The sequence below is a fragment of the Balaenoptera borealis genome (genome assembly GCF_965194805.1).
Source record: "Balaenoptera borealis genome assembly, chromosome: 11".
NCBI lineage: Eukaryota > Metazoa > Chordata > Mammalia > Artiodactyla > Balaenopteridae > Balaenoptera > Balaenoptera borealis.
Window position 1 is genome coordinate 47895061 of NC_138868.1, and position 15995 is coordinate 47911055.

Below are 15995 nucleotides of genomic sequence, written 5' to 3' on the forward strand. Positions count from 1 at the left end.
TTTTAGAGCTGTGACTTATTTTATCCTCAAATCTGCTTAGAATAGTTTTGCTCTTTATCATCAGTTTTAACCAATTTGATTATGTTGTGCCTTGGTATAGTCATCTTCATGTTTCTTGGCTTGGGGTTCATGGAGCTTCTTGAATCTGTGAGCTTATGTTTTTTATCAAGTTAAGGAACATCTTGGCCATTATTTCTTCAAATATTTTTTCTGCCTTCTCCTATTTTTAGGACCTCAAGTACACATGAGATTGCCTGATATTGTCCAAAGCTTACTGATGCTCTATTCATTTTTTTTCCGATCTTTTTTCTTTCCCTGTTTAATTTAGCAGAGTTTCTGTTGTGATATCTTCAGATTCAGTAATCTCTTTTTCTGTAACATCATATGTGCTGTTTATCCCTTCCAATGGAGATTTGATTTGGATCATTTTTCTATCTTCCATGTTTTTACTTAACATGCTCACTATTTCCTCCTCCTTAAATATAGTTATAATAACCTTTAATGTCCTGGCCTCATAGGTTTCCCCTCTCTCAGGGATCACTGCCCTATGCTGTCTGATGTCTAATGTCTGAAAATTGTTATTTTATATATTTCATCCATTTCTTAAGTTGTTTCAGGAGGGAAGGTAAGTCTGATCTGTTACTTCATCTTGGGCACAAGTGGGAGTCCAAATCTAGAATAATTTGAAGGCCAAAGAAACCATCATCTGTGATGGTCTTTTTAATGTATTGTTTGCCCTTGATTCACACAGGTCACATCTGACTCCCCATCTTCCCAACTCACATAAATGCCTAGACCTTCCGTTGAAGCCATCTTAAGGATGAATGGAAATTGCTACCTGAAGGGTTAGGCTGAGGGAGTAATGCTGATCATGCAGTTTGACTATGTATGGTTTCTTGTGAGTCCACATGTTCTCCAGGTCTACACAATTACTTTTAATAATTATAGAAAGAGTTGTAAAAAACTTCTGTTGATATAACTTTTATCAACGTACATGTTTTAAAATGACATCAGTTTATACTGTAAGCACTGCTAACATAACTTTGCCTTCCAGATAGTTCACTTTCCATTTCATTTCATGATCCCTATGGTGCTGTCAGTGGAAAAAATATGGCCTAGTTCAAAATCTTATTTATGTGTTAGACTTTGCAGAATTCTGTAGTTACTTTTGAAATTCTAAACATCTTGAGGTTGAGTGAGTCAGAATTTTGACTCTAGGAAGAAAGGTTGTTAGCCTTCTCCTCCTGTATTCGTGCTTGCTGACTGAACACAGAAGTTGCACTAGTAGTGGTAATAGAATACGATCAGATCCCAGAATCTTAAAAACAGCAATGAAAATGTGCTATAGGATAGAATGGAGACATGGAGGGTAGTCTGTGTCTGAATAGCATAGGTATGAAAAAGACATGCATTTTAGTTGACTGTGAATCTTTTTTGACTTAATAGATGACTTGGCTATCGGAATACCTAAGGTGATCTTAATATGTATGCACAGAAACAGCAAATATGGAAGAGGCATTTCATTTGTGGCTTTTTATGACTTATACCCAATTAGTCACTAAGTCCCACTATTTCTCCCTCCAGGTATTTTCACATCTTTTTCTTCTTCCTTCTTTTCTCCATTCTGTGCCTCACATCTACCCTCTTATAATCAGAGGTCAGCTTACACAGCATGTGAGCCAGTGGTATGCGGCCTGTTTTTTTATGGCCCATAAGCCAGGTTTTTTACATTTTTAAATGGTTGGAAAAAACGTAAAAGAGTAATATTTCATGACATGTTAAAATTATATGAAGCTAAATTTCAAAGTCCATAAATAAAGTTTTGTTGTATTGTTTATGGATGCTTTTATGCTGTAACAGCAGAGTTGAGTGGTTGCAAGAGATTGTATGTCCCTCAAAGCCGAAAATATTTACTACCTGGATCTGGCCTTTACAGAAAAAAGTTTGTTGAGCTCTGCTCCTCGTTACTGTTCATTTAGAAATGCAGAATTGATAGTAGCACATACCTTTACCCCCACTCCAGACATCAGCTTAAAAATCTGCAGTGGCTCCTTATTGCATATGGGGAAAAAAAAAAAAAATCCCAGCTCCTTTGTGTGACATCCAAGACTCCTTACAGCCTGACACCAACGTGTTCTTTCTGGCCTCACCCCTCACCATCTCAGTCTTCTCTGACTTACCAAACTCCCAGTGCTATTAACACTGAGATACTTGTTTTTCTTTAACTGCCAGCGCTGGTTTCTTTCTTTCTTTCTTTCTTTCTTTCTTTCTTTCTTTCTTTCTTTCTTGTTTTTCTAGCCTTGCGGCGCTGGCATGCGGGATCTTAGTTCCCGACCAGGGATAGAACCCGCGCCCCCTGCAGTGGAAGTGCGGAGTCTTAACCACTGGACCACCAGGGAAGTCCCACCAGTGCTGTTTTGAGCTTTGGAGTCTGCAAATGCCATGTGCTGTGCCTGTTCTTGCCCATATTCTCTACCCATAAATCCCTATTCAGTCATCCAGACGTGCCTGTATGTCACCTCTTCAGTGAGCGTTCTTTAGGCAAAGGCTCCCCTCCTCTGTAACCTCATCACATTTCGGGCATTCCTCTTCTGTTAGCCATTACCCCATGGTATTGTGATTATAGCTAAACTCTGAACTCCTTGAAGGTAAAGACTATGTGTCTTATGCTTCCTTTTTCCTCTAGTATCCTGCATAGTATCTTGTACATGATAGATAACAAATAGTTTTGAATGAATACATCGATTGTAACCATATTTCTGCTATATATATACAGTGTATAACATTTTAAAGATCCTCAACTAAATAATTTGTGCTCTCTGTCTCTCTTTTTAAATTTATAATGTCAGAAAATGTACCTTGTGATGGAGCTTTGTGAGGATGGAGAGCTCAAAGAAATTCTGGATAGGAAAGGTCATTTCTCAGAGAATGAGACCAGGTGGATCATTCGAAGTCTCGCCTCAGCTATAGCCTATCTTCACAATAAGGGTAAGAAGAGGATCATCCAGCTCACTGACTCCATGAGCGCAGATACCACTTTTGTTTAAGGGCAATTGTATTCAGGATTCATAGTGACAGAAATAATGCCTACTAATACGGAAGATTTTCTTTTAAAAATTAAAAAAATTTTCCTTTTTAACTTTATAGATATATTTTAATTAGAAGCAAGGCAGGTATGCAATTACATTGTACACAGACAAGATGAAATTATGAATGTTTCTACAGAACAGTTTGAAAAGCTAATATTATCAAATCAAAAATAGACAATCAATAATAAAAGTGAAATTTCTAAAAACACATATATTAATAATGTTAAAAATCTATATATTCTAGGCATTTAAAAATTTTTAGATTAATTATTAGAGCAGTTTTAGGTCCACAGCAAAATCGAGAAGTTACAGAGAGTCCCAGATACCTCTGCCCATGCATGCACATCCTCCCCCGTTATCAGCATCCCCCGTCAGAGTGGTACATTTGCTACAATTGATGAACCTACATTGACACATCATGATCACCCAAAATCCATAGTTTGGATCCATAGAATCCAAAATTCTATGGATTTTGACAAATGTATAATGATACGTATCCACCAGTGTAGTACCGTATGGGAATCGTTTCACTACTTTAAAATCCACATTTAAATATTATTCTAATTCTTCTAACTGCTTTACTGTTCTTTGGTGTTATTGCTACTGTTTTTCCTCGTGCCCCTGCTTTTTTTTCTTCAATGTTAGTTTGGCTTACATGTGACTTTAGAAACTTCTCATTTTATAGATGAGAAAAAGCTTTGTTCCAGAGAGGTGAAGTGACATGGTTAGGTGTGGCAGAGCTGGTACTGGAACCCAGGGGTTCATTCAGCAGATATTTCTTGAGCACCTGCAGCACTGTGGTTAGTTCTAGAGTTACAGAAGTTAAAAGACAAGGCAACTGCCCCTCAAGGAAATTGAGAGGCAGATGGGAGATGGAGTACAGAAAACAAACTGTAATGCAACATGGTAATTTCTGAAAGCCATATGAAGTGCAAGGAGCATAGGTATATTAAGTGCCTCATTTGATTTGGAAAGTCAGGGAAGAATTCACAGAGGAAGCAACACTTGAGCTGAGGAATACAAACTCAGACGAAAAAGGGAGGGCTTTCCAGGCAGAGGGCAACAATTTTTGCAAGGGCAGGAAACCAAAGGCTTAATATTATGCTAATGGCGATTCTCCCACATTAAGCTGTAAATTCAGTATAATTTCAAACTAAATCGTAACAGGATTTTTCATGGAACTTGATAAAATTATTTTGAAATGGGTGAGAATAGTAAAGAAAACAATGAAAAAGAAGAACAGCAGAGGCAGTAGAGAGACTTGCCCTGCCAACTACTAAAACATATTATAAAGATATATTAATTAAAATTTTGTGGTATGTATGTAAGAAGAGTTAAGGAGAACAATAGAAACAATAAAAATTCCAACACAGGCTGGAACTGTGTAAGGGAACTGTAAATAATTAGGTATAATTGCCAGTCCAGGACTCATTCAGCTTCATTTTTCCAGAAATTATGCCTATAACTTTTTAAGTTTAGGGAAATGATTGCTATGGATATGAACTGAATCAGTTATTTGCAAAGGAAATATTTGGTACATGAGAGTATTTGCGTGTACATAAAAGTCCTACCTGAGCTCTGACATGTTCAACTGGAGATTTTGTGTCTCAGGGGTTTTTGTTTTTAATTTTGATGCATAAAGAGTAGGAAAGTGGTACTGATGTTGTAGAAGAATATACTGAAATAAGTGTAGTTTGTATACGTGTTGCCAGGTTGCAGTATGTTAAATGTTTACACTGGCAATAACATATGCATAGAAGTAAAGAAGTAATCCTCTATTTGAAGAGCGAAGGACATGGGAAACCTTCCCGGGCTTGTAACTACACGTGTCTCCCTCCTCCAGGGAATACCTAACCTTGGACAGGGTCCTCTTCCACACTTACCAGGCCACTTGTCATGAAGAGCGGCCAGTCGGAGCAGCAGGGGATTGGGGAGAGGTGAGGGAGTCAAAGAAAATGGCTCCTTAAGGTTAGAAACATGGAGAAAAGGGACTTGAATATCAGGGAATAGAAGCGGGCAGGATTACACCTGGCCCTCCTCAAATTTTTCAACAGTGGATGTTAACTGGTCAAGTATATTTATTTGTTCTATTTGTGTCCTCTCTAATTATTTTTTCATTATCCATTTCATTTGATTCGTTGTTTATTTTCTTGGTAGATATAGTACATAGAGATCTAAAACTGGAAAACATAATGGTTAAAAGCAGCTTTATTGATGCTAACGACGAAATGAACTTAAACATAAAGGTAAGATATTAGAAATGGTGGTAAGTCTTTGCCTATAAACAGTTTGATAGCGAAGTGGCAAAGTACATCCTCTTTTTAGATACATTTTGAAAGCTTTTAAACAGCCAAAACTAAGTGGCTTGTGCTAAAAAAATTAAAATTTCACAAAAGAGGTTGTGACTGACAAGAATAATTTTACAAGTTAAGTGGTGCTATTGAATTTTTCTAAAGTACATATTCATTTGGATAGTTCTAAATCATTAGTTAATAGCAAACAAACAGATGCTCTGAATTCTAATTAATTTCAAAATTATGCCTGGTAATTTGATGTAAATGTGTTACAGATCTAGAGAAAAAGTACACCTTGGCTGTGCCTTTGATACTAAATTAATGCTAAAGTCTGTATTTCTCATTTAAAAATAAAGTCTGTATTTCTCATTTAAAAATACCCAAATTTAATAATTTGGGTATTAATATTTATGTCCTAAGAAAAATTAATGTGCCAAGTATTTATTCTTGAAGACTTTATTCAAATTAAGTGTTCCTTAATGTCAAATAAATGATAGGATACATTATTTATTACTTAGCACTTTAAAAGTGGCTGCTTTCAAAATATATGAATGTGTTAATTTAGGAATAAAATGTTGTCTGTGAATAACTTGCTCTGTTGCATTTAAATAGGTTCAACAGCATTGTTGTTTTACCCAAGTAAAGTAAATGTTCTTAAATATTTCCACTGTAAACTCTATGAGAGCAGGAATTCTGTGTGTCTTATTCGCTGTTAGTACCTGGAGTAGTGCCTGAAGCATAGTATGTGCTCAATTAATATTTGGTGCATAAAGGAATAAGTGCTGTCCAAAGAACTGAATTGGATCATGAAAGCTTTTATATATTTGATATCTATATAAATTTTCTGTGGAGGAAGATACGTATCATAATGCTCCAAGTAGGATCATTGTAAACACTCCTGGAGAAATTTATTAATCTCTTTAGAAAAATAGTGATATCACATTGTTGATAGGAATATTTTATTACTCCATAAGGTACTGGAAACTTTCCATTCAGTGTCTGTGGACCAAAAGCCTATCTTTGGTTGTGTGATCAATAAATGTGCCTGTTTTTCTGCTTTCAGCCCAAGGCTGTTCCAACTTGGGAGACAAGACCAAGGGCACGTACTGAATATTTAATAACCAGATGTTTAATGACCAAGATTTAGAACTGAGCAGAAAGCCTGCAGTTGCAGCAGTAGGCCTCCTGTGTATTTGTAGCTATATTGTGGTTTTTTTCCTGTTAATTTGCTTCTCGTAGTTTTTAATAGTGTAATAATTTTTTGAATTAATATACTCTAGAAACACAAAGGAAATAACAGTAAAGAAAAGATAGCATTTACTAGAGATAATGTCTTATAAATAATTATTAAAGGGGGGAGTTTCCTTGAGTGATGACAAGGATAATGATTTGCATTTAAAACAGCGCTTTAAACTGGAACATAGCTTGAGCATCAGAAAAATAGATGATAAACTTACTAAGGCCAGAATGTATTTTACAGTGAAAGAACTTTATAAAAATAACTTTTTTATTTGAAAAAAAGTTAAATGCCTTCTTGCAAGAACAACTTCCTATGTTGAACTGGTGAATTTAATTAGAAGGAATGAACAATCAACATCATGGGTGTTTTCTCAAGATTTGACAAACCAAGCTTCTCTTTACCAAGTTTCTTCTTCACAAGGAGGGGTGGGTAGGGAGGGGAAGCAAGGTCCTTATTAGTAATACAAGTAAAGTCCCTCCGTGCTCAAGAATCCCTGAATTAAATGCAATACAATGCAGTGAAAGTCCTATTTGCAGAATGAGTGAATTCTGGGACTGGAACACAGGTGACTCCGTATGAGTTTCTTCTTGTAGGTGACTGATTTTGGTTTAGCAGTGAAGAAGCAAGGAAGGAGTGAAGCCATGCTGCAGACCACATGTGGGACACCTATCTATATGGGTAAGTTAGTAGACTTAAAATGATTTTTTTCTATATGAAAAAGTAGAACAACTAGTATGGATTAAAAACTTGAGCAGTTCAATTTCACGTCATGACTTAATGGCCCTGATCAAGCTACCTTTTCTTAGGTCAAATAATTTTAGTTGTTTTAGCAGATTTCTCATAGTTCTTATCTTCAAAGATTATAGTTTTCATTATTTCTCTGGGCTCTTCTTATAGCTGTTTATAAGCTGTTTACCTGTCTCTTAGGTAATCATACACCCAAACTTAATTATTGTTTTATTAATTCATGCTAAAATCATGAGCATGTTTTGCTTCTTTCCATTTTTTATCCAATTTCATTGCCATCCAGTGGTTTTTCATAGAGTACTGATTAAATATATTTTATAAACCAAGTTGCCCATTTTTCTAAATTTTTATTTATTTATTTATTTATTTATGGCTGTGTTGGGTCTTCGTTTCTGTGCAAGGGCCCTCTCTAGTTGCGGCAAGTGGGGACCACTCTTCATCACGGTGCGCGGGCCTCTCACTATCGCGGCCTCTCTTGTTGCGGAGCACAGGCTGCAGATGCGCAGGCTCAGCAATTGTGGCTCACGGGCATAGTCGCTCTGCGACATGTGGGATCCTCCCAGACCAGGGCTCAAACCCGTGTCCCCTGCATTGGCAGGCAGATTCTCAACCACTGCGCCACCAGGGAAGCCCCCACCCATTTTTCTAAATGTGATTTTTAACAGCTTTCCTGAAGTATAATTTAAATACCATAAAAATGTACCATTCAGTGATTTTTTCATACATTCACAGAGTTGTGCAACATCACCACAATCCAGTTTTAGAACAGTTCTACCCCCAAAAGTTGCCTCATGCCCGTTTGCACTCAATCTCATTCCCATCCCAACCCCAGGTAACCACTAATCCTTATCTCTCTAGATTTGCTGTTTCTGGACATTTCATATAAATAGGATCATGCAATATGTAGGCTTATACGCCTGGCTTCTTTCACATAGCATGATGTTTTTGAGGTACATCCCTGTTGCAGTCTGTTTCTTTATATTGCTGAACAGTTGTCCGTTGTATGTTGTTTATATATTTATTAGCTGATGGGCATGTGGATTGTTTCCAGTTTGGAGCTATTATGAATAATCCTGCTATGGACATTTGTGTACAAGTTTGTTTTTTTTTTTAAGTTTTTAAAAAAATTTATTTATTTTATTTTATTTATTTTTGGCTATGTTGGGTCTTTGTTGCTGTGCGCAGGCTTTCTCTAGTTGCAGCGAGCGGGGGCTACCCTTTGTTGTGGTGCGCAGGCGTCTCATTGCGTTGTCTTCTCTTGTTGCAGAGCACGGGCTCTAGGCATGCGGGCTTCAGTAGTTGTGGCTCGCGGACTCAGTAGTTGTGGCTCACAGGCTCTAGAGAACAGGCTTGGTAGTTGTGGTGCATGGGCTTAGTTGCTCCATGGCATGTGGGATTTTCCCGGACCAGGGCTCGAACCCGTGACCCCTACATTGGCAGGCGGATTCTTAACCACTGCGCCACCAGGGAAGTCCCTCATGTACAAGTTTTTATGTGGACATGTGGTTTCATTTTCCTTGGGTAGCTACCGAGGAGTGAAATTGCTGGGTCATATATTATTTATGTTTATACTTTGTAAGAAACTGCCAAACAATTTTCCAAAGTGGCTCTAATATTTTACCTTTGCACTAGCAATGTATGAGAGTTCCAGTTTCTTCACATCCTTGCTAACTCTTTATATTGTCTATCTTTTTAATTATAGCCTTCTAGTGGTTATGAAGTAGTATCTCATTGTGATTTTTAATTTGCATTACCTTAAAGACCAATGATGTTGAGTATCTTTTCATGTACTTATTAGTCATTCATATGTCTTCTCTGATGAAATGTCTATTCAAATCTGTACCTATTGAGATGATCATATATTTTTTCTCTTTAAATTTATTAATGAAATAATTACATTAATAGATTTTTTAAATGTTGAACCATCCTTGTACTTTTGGATTAAACCCCACTTGGTTTAATGTGCTGCCATATTCAATTTGTTACCACTTTATTTAGGAACTTTGAGTGTAGCTTTCTTTCTTTCAGCTGCCCTTGTCTTTTTTGATGTTAGGGTTATAATATCCTCATTTTAAAAATAAAATATTTTCACTTTTTGTATGCTCATGAACCACTTAAGCAATAAAAATTACCTATTCATTAATTATTTAATGAAATTTCCCCTTAAAATTTTTTGGTCCTGATACCCTTTGGGGGATAAGGTTTCTATTATCAATTTATATTAGGTTATTCAAGTTTTTCACATTTTCTTGAGTCATTTTGATAATTTATGTTTTTCAGAAAATTTCAAAATATCCAGTGTAACATTTGCAAAAATGAATCCTGTGTTCAATCACAGAGAAAATTCCTAAAAGTTGGAAACCTTTAAGTCACAATTACCTAGTATAATGAAGAAAGCCAGACAGAAAAACCAAAAGGCTAGATAAATTAACGCACATTCACATGAGCATCAAATACATCCCAACCACCTAGAAAATTTAACCCCCCCACTACCCTGGCAACCACCCATTTGTTCTCTATATCTATGAACCTGTGTCCATTTTGTATTATATTGTTTGTTTTGTTTTTTAGGTTCCACATATAAGTGAGATCATATAGTATTTGTCTTTCTCTTTCTAGCTTATTTCACTTGGCATAATAACCTCAAGAACCATCCATGTTGTTGCAAATGGCAAGATTGAATTTTTTATGGCTGAGTAGTATTCTATTGTATATGTAAACCACATCTTCTTTATCCATTCATCTATCAATGGGCACTTAGGTTGCTTCCATATCCTGGCTCTTGTAAATAATGCTGCATTGAACATAGGGGTGCAGACATCTTTTCAAATTCGTATTTTTGTTTTTTTGGGGTTTTTTCCAGAAAAATACCCAGAAGTGGAATTGCTGGATCATATGGCAGTTTTATTTTTAACTGTTTGAAGAATCTTCATACTATCTTCCAGAGTAGCTGCACCCATTTCCATTCCTACCAACCAGTGCATGAGGGTTCCCTTTTCTCCACATCTTCACCAACACCTGCTACTTGTTGTCTTTTTGGTGGTAGGCATTCTGACAGGTAGGAGGTGGTATCTCATTGTAGCTTTAATTTGTGTTTCCCTGATGGTTAGAGATGTTGAGCACCTTTTCACGTGCCTGTTGGCCCTCTGTATATCTTCTTTGGAAAATGTCTATTCAGGTCCTCTGCCCATTTTTAAATTGGGTTGTTTGGTTCTTTGATGTTGAGTTGTATGATTCTTGGTATATTTTGGTTATTAACCGTTATCAGATATATCATTTGCAAATATCTTTTCCCATTTAGCAGGTGGCCTTTTCACTTTGTTGATAGTTTCCTTCTCTGTGCAAAAGCTTTTTAATTTGTTGTAGTCCCATTTGCTTATTTTTGCTTTTGTTTCCCTTGCCTGAGGAGACACATCCAAAAAACATTGCTAAGACCTGTGTCAAAGAGCATACTGCCTATGTTTTCTTCTAGGGGGTTTATGGTTTCAGGTCTTACATTTAAGTCTTTTATCAATTTTGAGATTATTTAAATTGTATATGGTATGAGAAACTAGTCCATTTTGAGTCTTTTGCATGTAGCTGTCCAGTTTTCCCAACATCATTTATTGAAGAGGCTGTCATTTCTCCATTGTATATTCTCGCCTCCTTTGTCATAGATTAATTGACCATATAAGTGTGGGTTCATTTCTGGCTCTCTGTTGTGCTCCGTTGATCTGTGTGTCTGTTTTTGTGCCAGTACCATACTGTTTTGATTACTGTCACTTTGTATTATAGTTTGAAATTGAGCAGCATGATATCTCCAGCTCTGTTCTTTCTCAATATTATTTTGGGTATTCAGGAGGGTCTTTTGTGTTTCCATACAAATTTTAGAATTATTTGTTCTAGTCTGTGAAAAATACCATTGTTATTTTGGTAGGGATTGCACTGAATCTCTAGATTGCCTTGGGCAGTATGGTCATTTAAATAATATTAATTCTTCCAGTCCATGAGCATGGTATATCTTTCCATTTGTGTCATCTTCAATTTCTTTCATCATTGTCTTGTAGTTTTCTGAGCACAGGTCTTTTACCTCCTTAGTTAGATTTATTCCTAGGTATTTTATTCTTTTTGATGCAATTGTAAATGGGATTGTTGTCTTTTTTTTTTAATTGTTGTATATTTGATTTACAATGTTGTGTTAATTTCTGCTGTACAGCAAAGTGATTCAGTTATACATATGTATACATTCTTTTTTATATTGTTTCCTTTATAGTTTGTCACAGGATATTGAATATAGTTCCCTGTGCTATGCAGTAGGACCTTGTTGTTTATTCATTCTATATATAATAGTTTGCATCTGCTAACCCCAAACTCCCAATCCACCCCTCCCCTACTCCCCTCCCCTCTTGGAAACCACAAGTCTCTTCTCTATGTCTGTGAGTCTGTTTCTGTTTTGTAGATAGGTTCATTTGTGTCATATTTTAGATTCCACATATAGGTGATATCATATGGTATTTGTCTTTCTCTTTCTGACTTACTTCACTTAGTGTGATAGTCTCTAAGTCCATCCATATTGCTGCAAATGGCATTATTTCATTCTTTTTTTACTGCTGCATAGTATTCCATTGTATATGTGTATCACATCTTCTTTATGCATTCATCTGTCAATGGACATTTAGGTTGTTTCCATGTCTTTGCTATTGTGAATAGTGCTAGTATGAACGTAGGGGTGCATGTAGCCTTTTGAGTAAGAGTTTTGTCCAGATATATGCCTGGCAGTAGGATTGCTGGATCATATGGCAGCTCTATTTTTAGTTTTTTGAGAAACCTACATATTGTTTTCCGTAGTGGCTGCACCAGTTTACATTCCCATTAACAGTGTAGGAGGGTTCCTTTTTCTCCACACGCTCTCCAGCATTTGTTATTTGTAGACTTTTTTTTTTTTAATTTATTTATTTTTGGCTGTGTTGGGTCTTCGTTTCTGTGCGAGGGCTTTCTCCAGTTGCGGTGAGCGGGGGCCACTCTTCATCGCCGTGTGCGGGCCTCTTACTGTCGTGGCCTCTCTTGTTGTGGAGCACAGGCTCCAGACGTGCAGGCTCAGTAGTTGTGGCTCACGGGCCCAATTGCTCCGTGGCATGTGGGATCTTCCCAGACCAGGGCTCGAACCCGCGTCCCCTGCATCGGCAGGCAGACTCTCAACCACTACGCCACCAGGGAAGCCCTGTAGACTTTTTAATGATGGTCATTCTGACCTGTGTGAGATGGTACCTCATTGTAGTTTTGATTTGCATTTCTCTAATAATCAGCGATGTTGAGCATCTTTTCATGTGCCTGTTGGCCATCTGTCTCTCTTCTTTGGAGAAATGTCTGTTTAGGTCTTCTGTCCATTTTTTGATTGGGTTGTTTGTTTTTTTGTTGTTGTGTTGTATGAGCTGTTTGTGTATTTTGGAAATTAAGCCCTTGTTGGTCGCATCATTTGCAAATATTTTCTCCCAGTCTGTAGGTTATCTTTTCATTTTGTTTATGGTTTCCTTTGCTGTACAGAAGCTTGTAAGTTTGATTAGGTCCCATTTGTTTATTTTTGCTTTTATTTCTATTGCCTTGGCAGACTGACTTAAGAACAGTTTGGTATGATTTATGTTAGAGAATGTCTTGCCTATGTTCTCTTCTAGGAGTTTTATGGTGTCATGTCTTATATTTGAGTCTTTAAGCCATTTTGAGTTTATTTTTGTGTGTGATGTGAGGGTGTGTTCTAACTTCACTGATTTACATGTGGCTGTCCAGCTTTCCCAACACCACTTGTTGAAGAGACTGTCTTCTTTCCATTGTACATTCTTGCCTCCTTTGTCAAAGATTAATTGACTTTAGGTGTGTAGGTTTATTTCTGGGCTCACTATTCTGTTCCATTGATCCATATGTGGGATTGTTTTCTTAATTTCTCTTTCTGATAATTTGTTGTTAGTGTATAGAAATGCAATAAATATCTAAATATTAATTCTGTATCCTGCAACTTTACTGAATTCATTTATTCTAATAGTTCTTTGTTGGCATTTTTAGTATTTTCTGTATACAGTATCATGTCATCTGCAAACAGTGATGGTTTTAATTCTTCCTTTCCAATTTGGATTCCTTTTATTTTTTTTCTTATCTGATGGCCATGGCTAGAACTTCCAATACTATATTGAATAAAAGTGGTGAGAGTGGACATCCTTGTCTTGTTCCTGCTCTTAGAAGATATGCTTTCAGCTTTTTACCATTGAGTATGATGTTCACTGTGGGTTTGTCATTTTGGCCTTTATTATATTGAGGTATGTTCCCTCTATACCCACTATCTGGAGAGTTTTTGTCATAAATGGATGCTGAATTTTGTCAAAAGCTTTTTCTGCATCTATTAGGATGATCATATGGTTTTTACCCTTCAATTTGTTAATGTGGTGTATCACATTGATTCATTTGAAGATATTGAACCATCCTTGAGTTCCTGGACTAAATCCCACTTACTCATGGTGTATGATTCTTTTAATGTATTATTGAATGTGGTTTGCTAAGATTTTGTTGAGGTTTTTTTACATCTGTGTTCATCGGTGATATTGGCCTATAATTTTCTTTCTTGTGGTATCTTTACCTGGTTTTGATAGCAGGCTGACACTGGCCTTGTAGAATAAGTTTAGAAATCCTCCTTCCTCTTCAACTTTTTGGAATACCTTGATAAGGATAGGTGTTAATTCTTCTTAAGTGTTTTATAGAATTTACCTGTGAAGCTATCTGGTCTTGGACTTTTGTTTGTTGGGAGTTTTTAAATTACTGATCCAATTTTATTACTGGTAATTGGTCTCTTCATATTTTCTATTTCTTCCTGATTCAGTCTTGGGAGATTGTACATTTCAAGGACTTTATCTGTTCCTTCTAAATTGTCCATTTTATTGTTATATAATTGTTCATAGTAATCTCTTATGATACTTTGTATTTCTGTGGGGTTGGTTGTAACTTCTCTTTCATTCTGATTTTATTTGTGTCTTCTATCTTTTTTCTTGATGAGTCTTGCTAAAGGCTTATCAATTTTACCTTTTTGAAGAACTAGCTCTTAGTTTCATTGTTCTTTTCTATATCTTTTTAGTCTCTATTTCTTTTATTTCCGATCTGATCTTTATTTTTTCTTCCCTTCTACTAATTTTGGGTTTTGTTCTTCTTTTTCTAGTTCCTTTAGGGGTAAGGCTAGATTGTTTATTTGAGGTTTTTCTTGTTTCCTGAGGTAAGGCTTGTGTCTCCATAAACTTCCCTCTTAGAACTACTTTTGCTGTGTCCCACAGATTTTAGATCATTGTATTCCCTTTTTTATTTCTCTTTAGGTATTTTTGATTTCCTCTTTGACTTCTTCAATGGCCCACTGGTTGTTTAGTAGTATATTATTTAGACTTCATGTGTTTGTGCTTTTTGCAGTTTTTTTTTTTTTTTCATTTTGCCCAATTCTCTGTGTCTATTTCTATGTATTAGGTATGTTGGTTGTGTTTTCTGATCTTGGAGAAGTGGCCTTATATAGGAGACATCCTGTGGGGCCCAGCAGCATGCTCCCCTCTGGTCACTGGAGCTATATGTTCTCGGGGCAACTCCTATGTGGGCTGCATGCACCCTTCTGCTGTGGTGGGGCTGACTACTGTGAGCACACTGGTAGGTGGGACTGGCCCCCAGCCTGGTTAGCTTTGAGGCTGTGTCACGTCCAGTGGCTCCGGGCCTGCTAGAAGGTGGGGTAGGCTTACTGCAGGGTTAACTGCATGGGGCTGCTGCTGGCCTGCTGGTGGGCAAGGCTGGGTTCCCACATGGCGTCTGAATGGTATGGGGGGCTTAGTGCTGGTGTAAGTCTGCTGGTGGGCGGGCCAGGTCTTGGCAGCTGTCTACCAGGGGGTGTGGGGCTGGTGTGTGCCCGCTGGTGAGTGGGGCAGGTCCTGGCGCTAATAAGCTAGGGGGAGGCATCCAAAATGGTGCTTACCAGCACCAGTGTCCACGTGTTACAATGAACTCCCCAAAATGGCTGCTGCCAGTCCGCAGGGGGAGTCCTAGTTGCTCCCTCCTTCTCTGGGAGGTTTTCCAAGATCAGTAAGTGGGTCTGACCCATTTTCAAAGTACTGCCTCTGAGCTGGGATTCAGGGTGGGTGAGATTTTGTGTGCACCCTTGAAGAGTGGAGTCTCTTGTTTGCTGTAGCGCTCCAGCTCTCCCAGACATAAGCCCTGCTGGTTTTCAGAGGGGGACGTTCTAGGGGCTTTGTATTCCTGGTGCAGGACCCCCTGGGCTGGGGAGCCTGATGTGGGACCAAGAGCCCTCACTCCCTGGGGAGGACCTCAAGACCGTGACATTCCTCCTGTGTGTGGCTCACCGACCTGAGAACGTAGGTCCTAACTCTACTGTGTCTGCGCCCCTCCTATCCATCTTCTTGTAGTTCCTACTTATGTCTTTAGTTGTGGAAATTCTTTTCTGCTGGTTTTCAGGTCATTCTTGTAGACAGTTGTTCTGTAAGTGGTGGTGATTTTGGTGTGTCTGTGGAAGTTCACGGTCTTCCTGCTCTGCCATCTTGGCCACCTAGTCAATATTTTTTATTTAATCTTGCTTGCTTCCTCTGTTGATTTCTAAGAGAGTTATTAAAGTCACTC

General features: G+C 37.6%; 1 protein-coding gene across 7 annotated transcripts in view; it reads left to right on the plus strand.

Moving 5' to 3' along the window:
* Positions 1-15995, plus strand: part of STK33 (serine/threonine kinase 33) — a 205349-nt gene that overhangs the window by 123527 nt on the left and 65827 nt on the right. For all 7 annotated transcript variants that reach the window (XM_082341580.1, XM_082341574.1, XM_082341576.1 and 4 more), the window contains 3 exons: positions 2850-2988; positions 5247-5335; positions 7217-7301. In XM_082341580.1, the coding sequence (XP_082197706.1) occupies positions 2850-2988; positions 5247-5335; positions 7217-7301 (313 nt within the window). The remainder of the gene's footprint in view (positions 1-2849; positions 2989-5246; positions 5336-7216; positions 7302-15995) is intronic.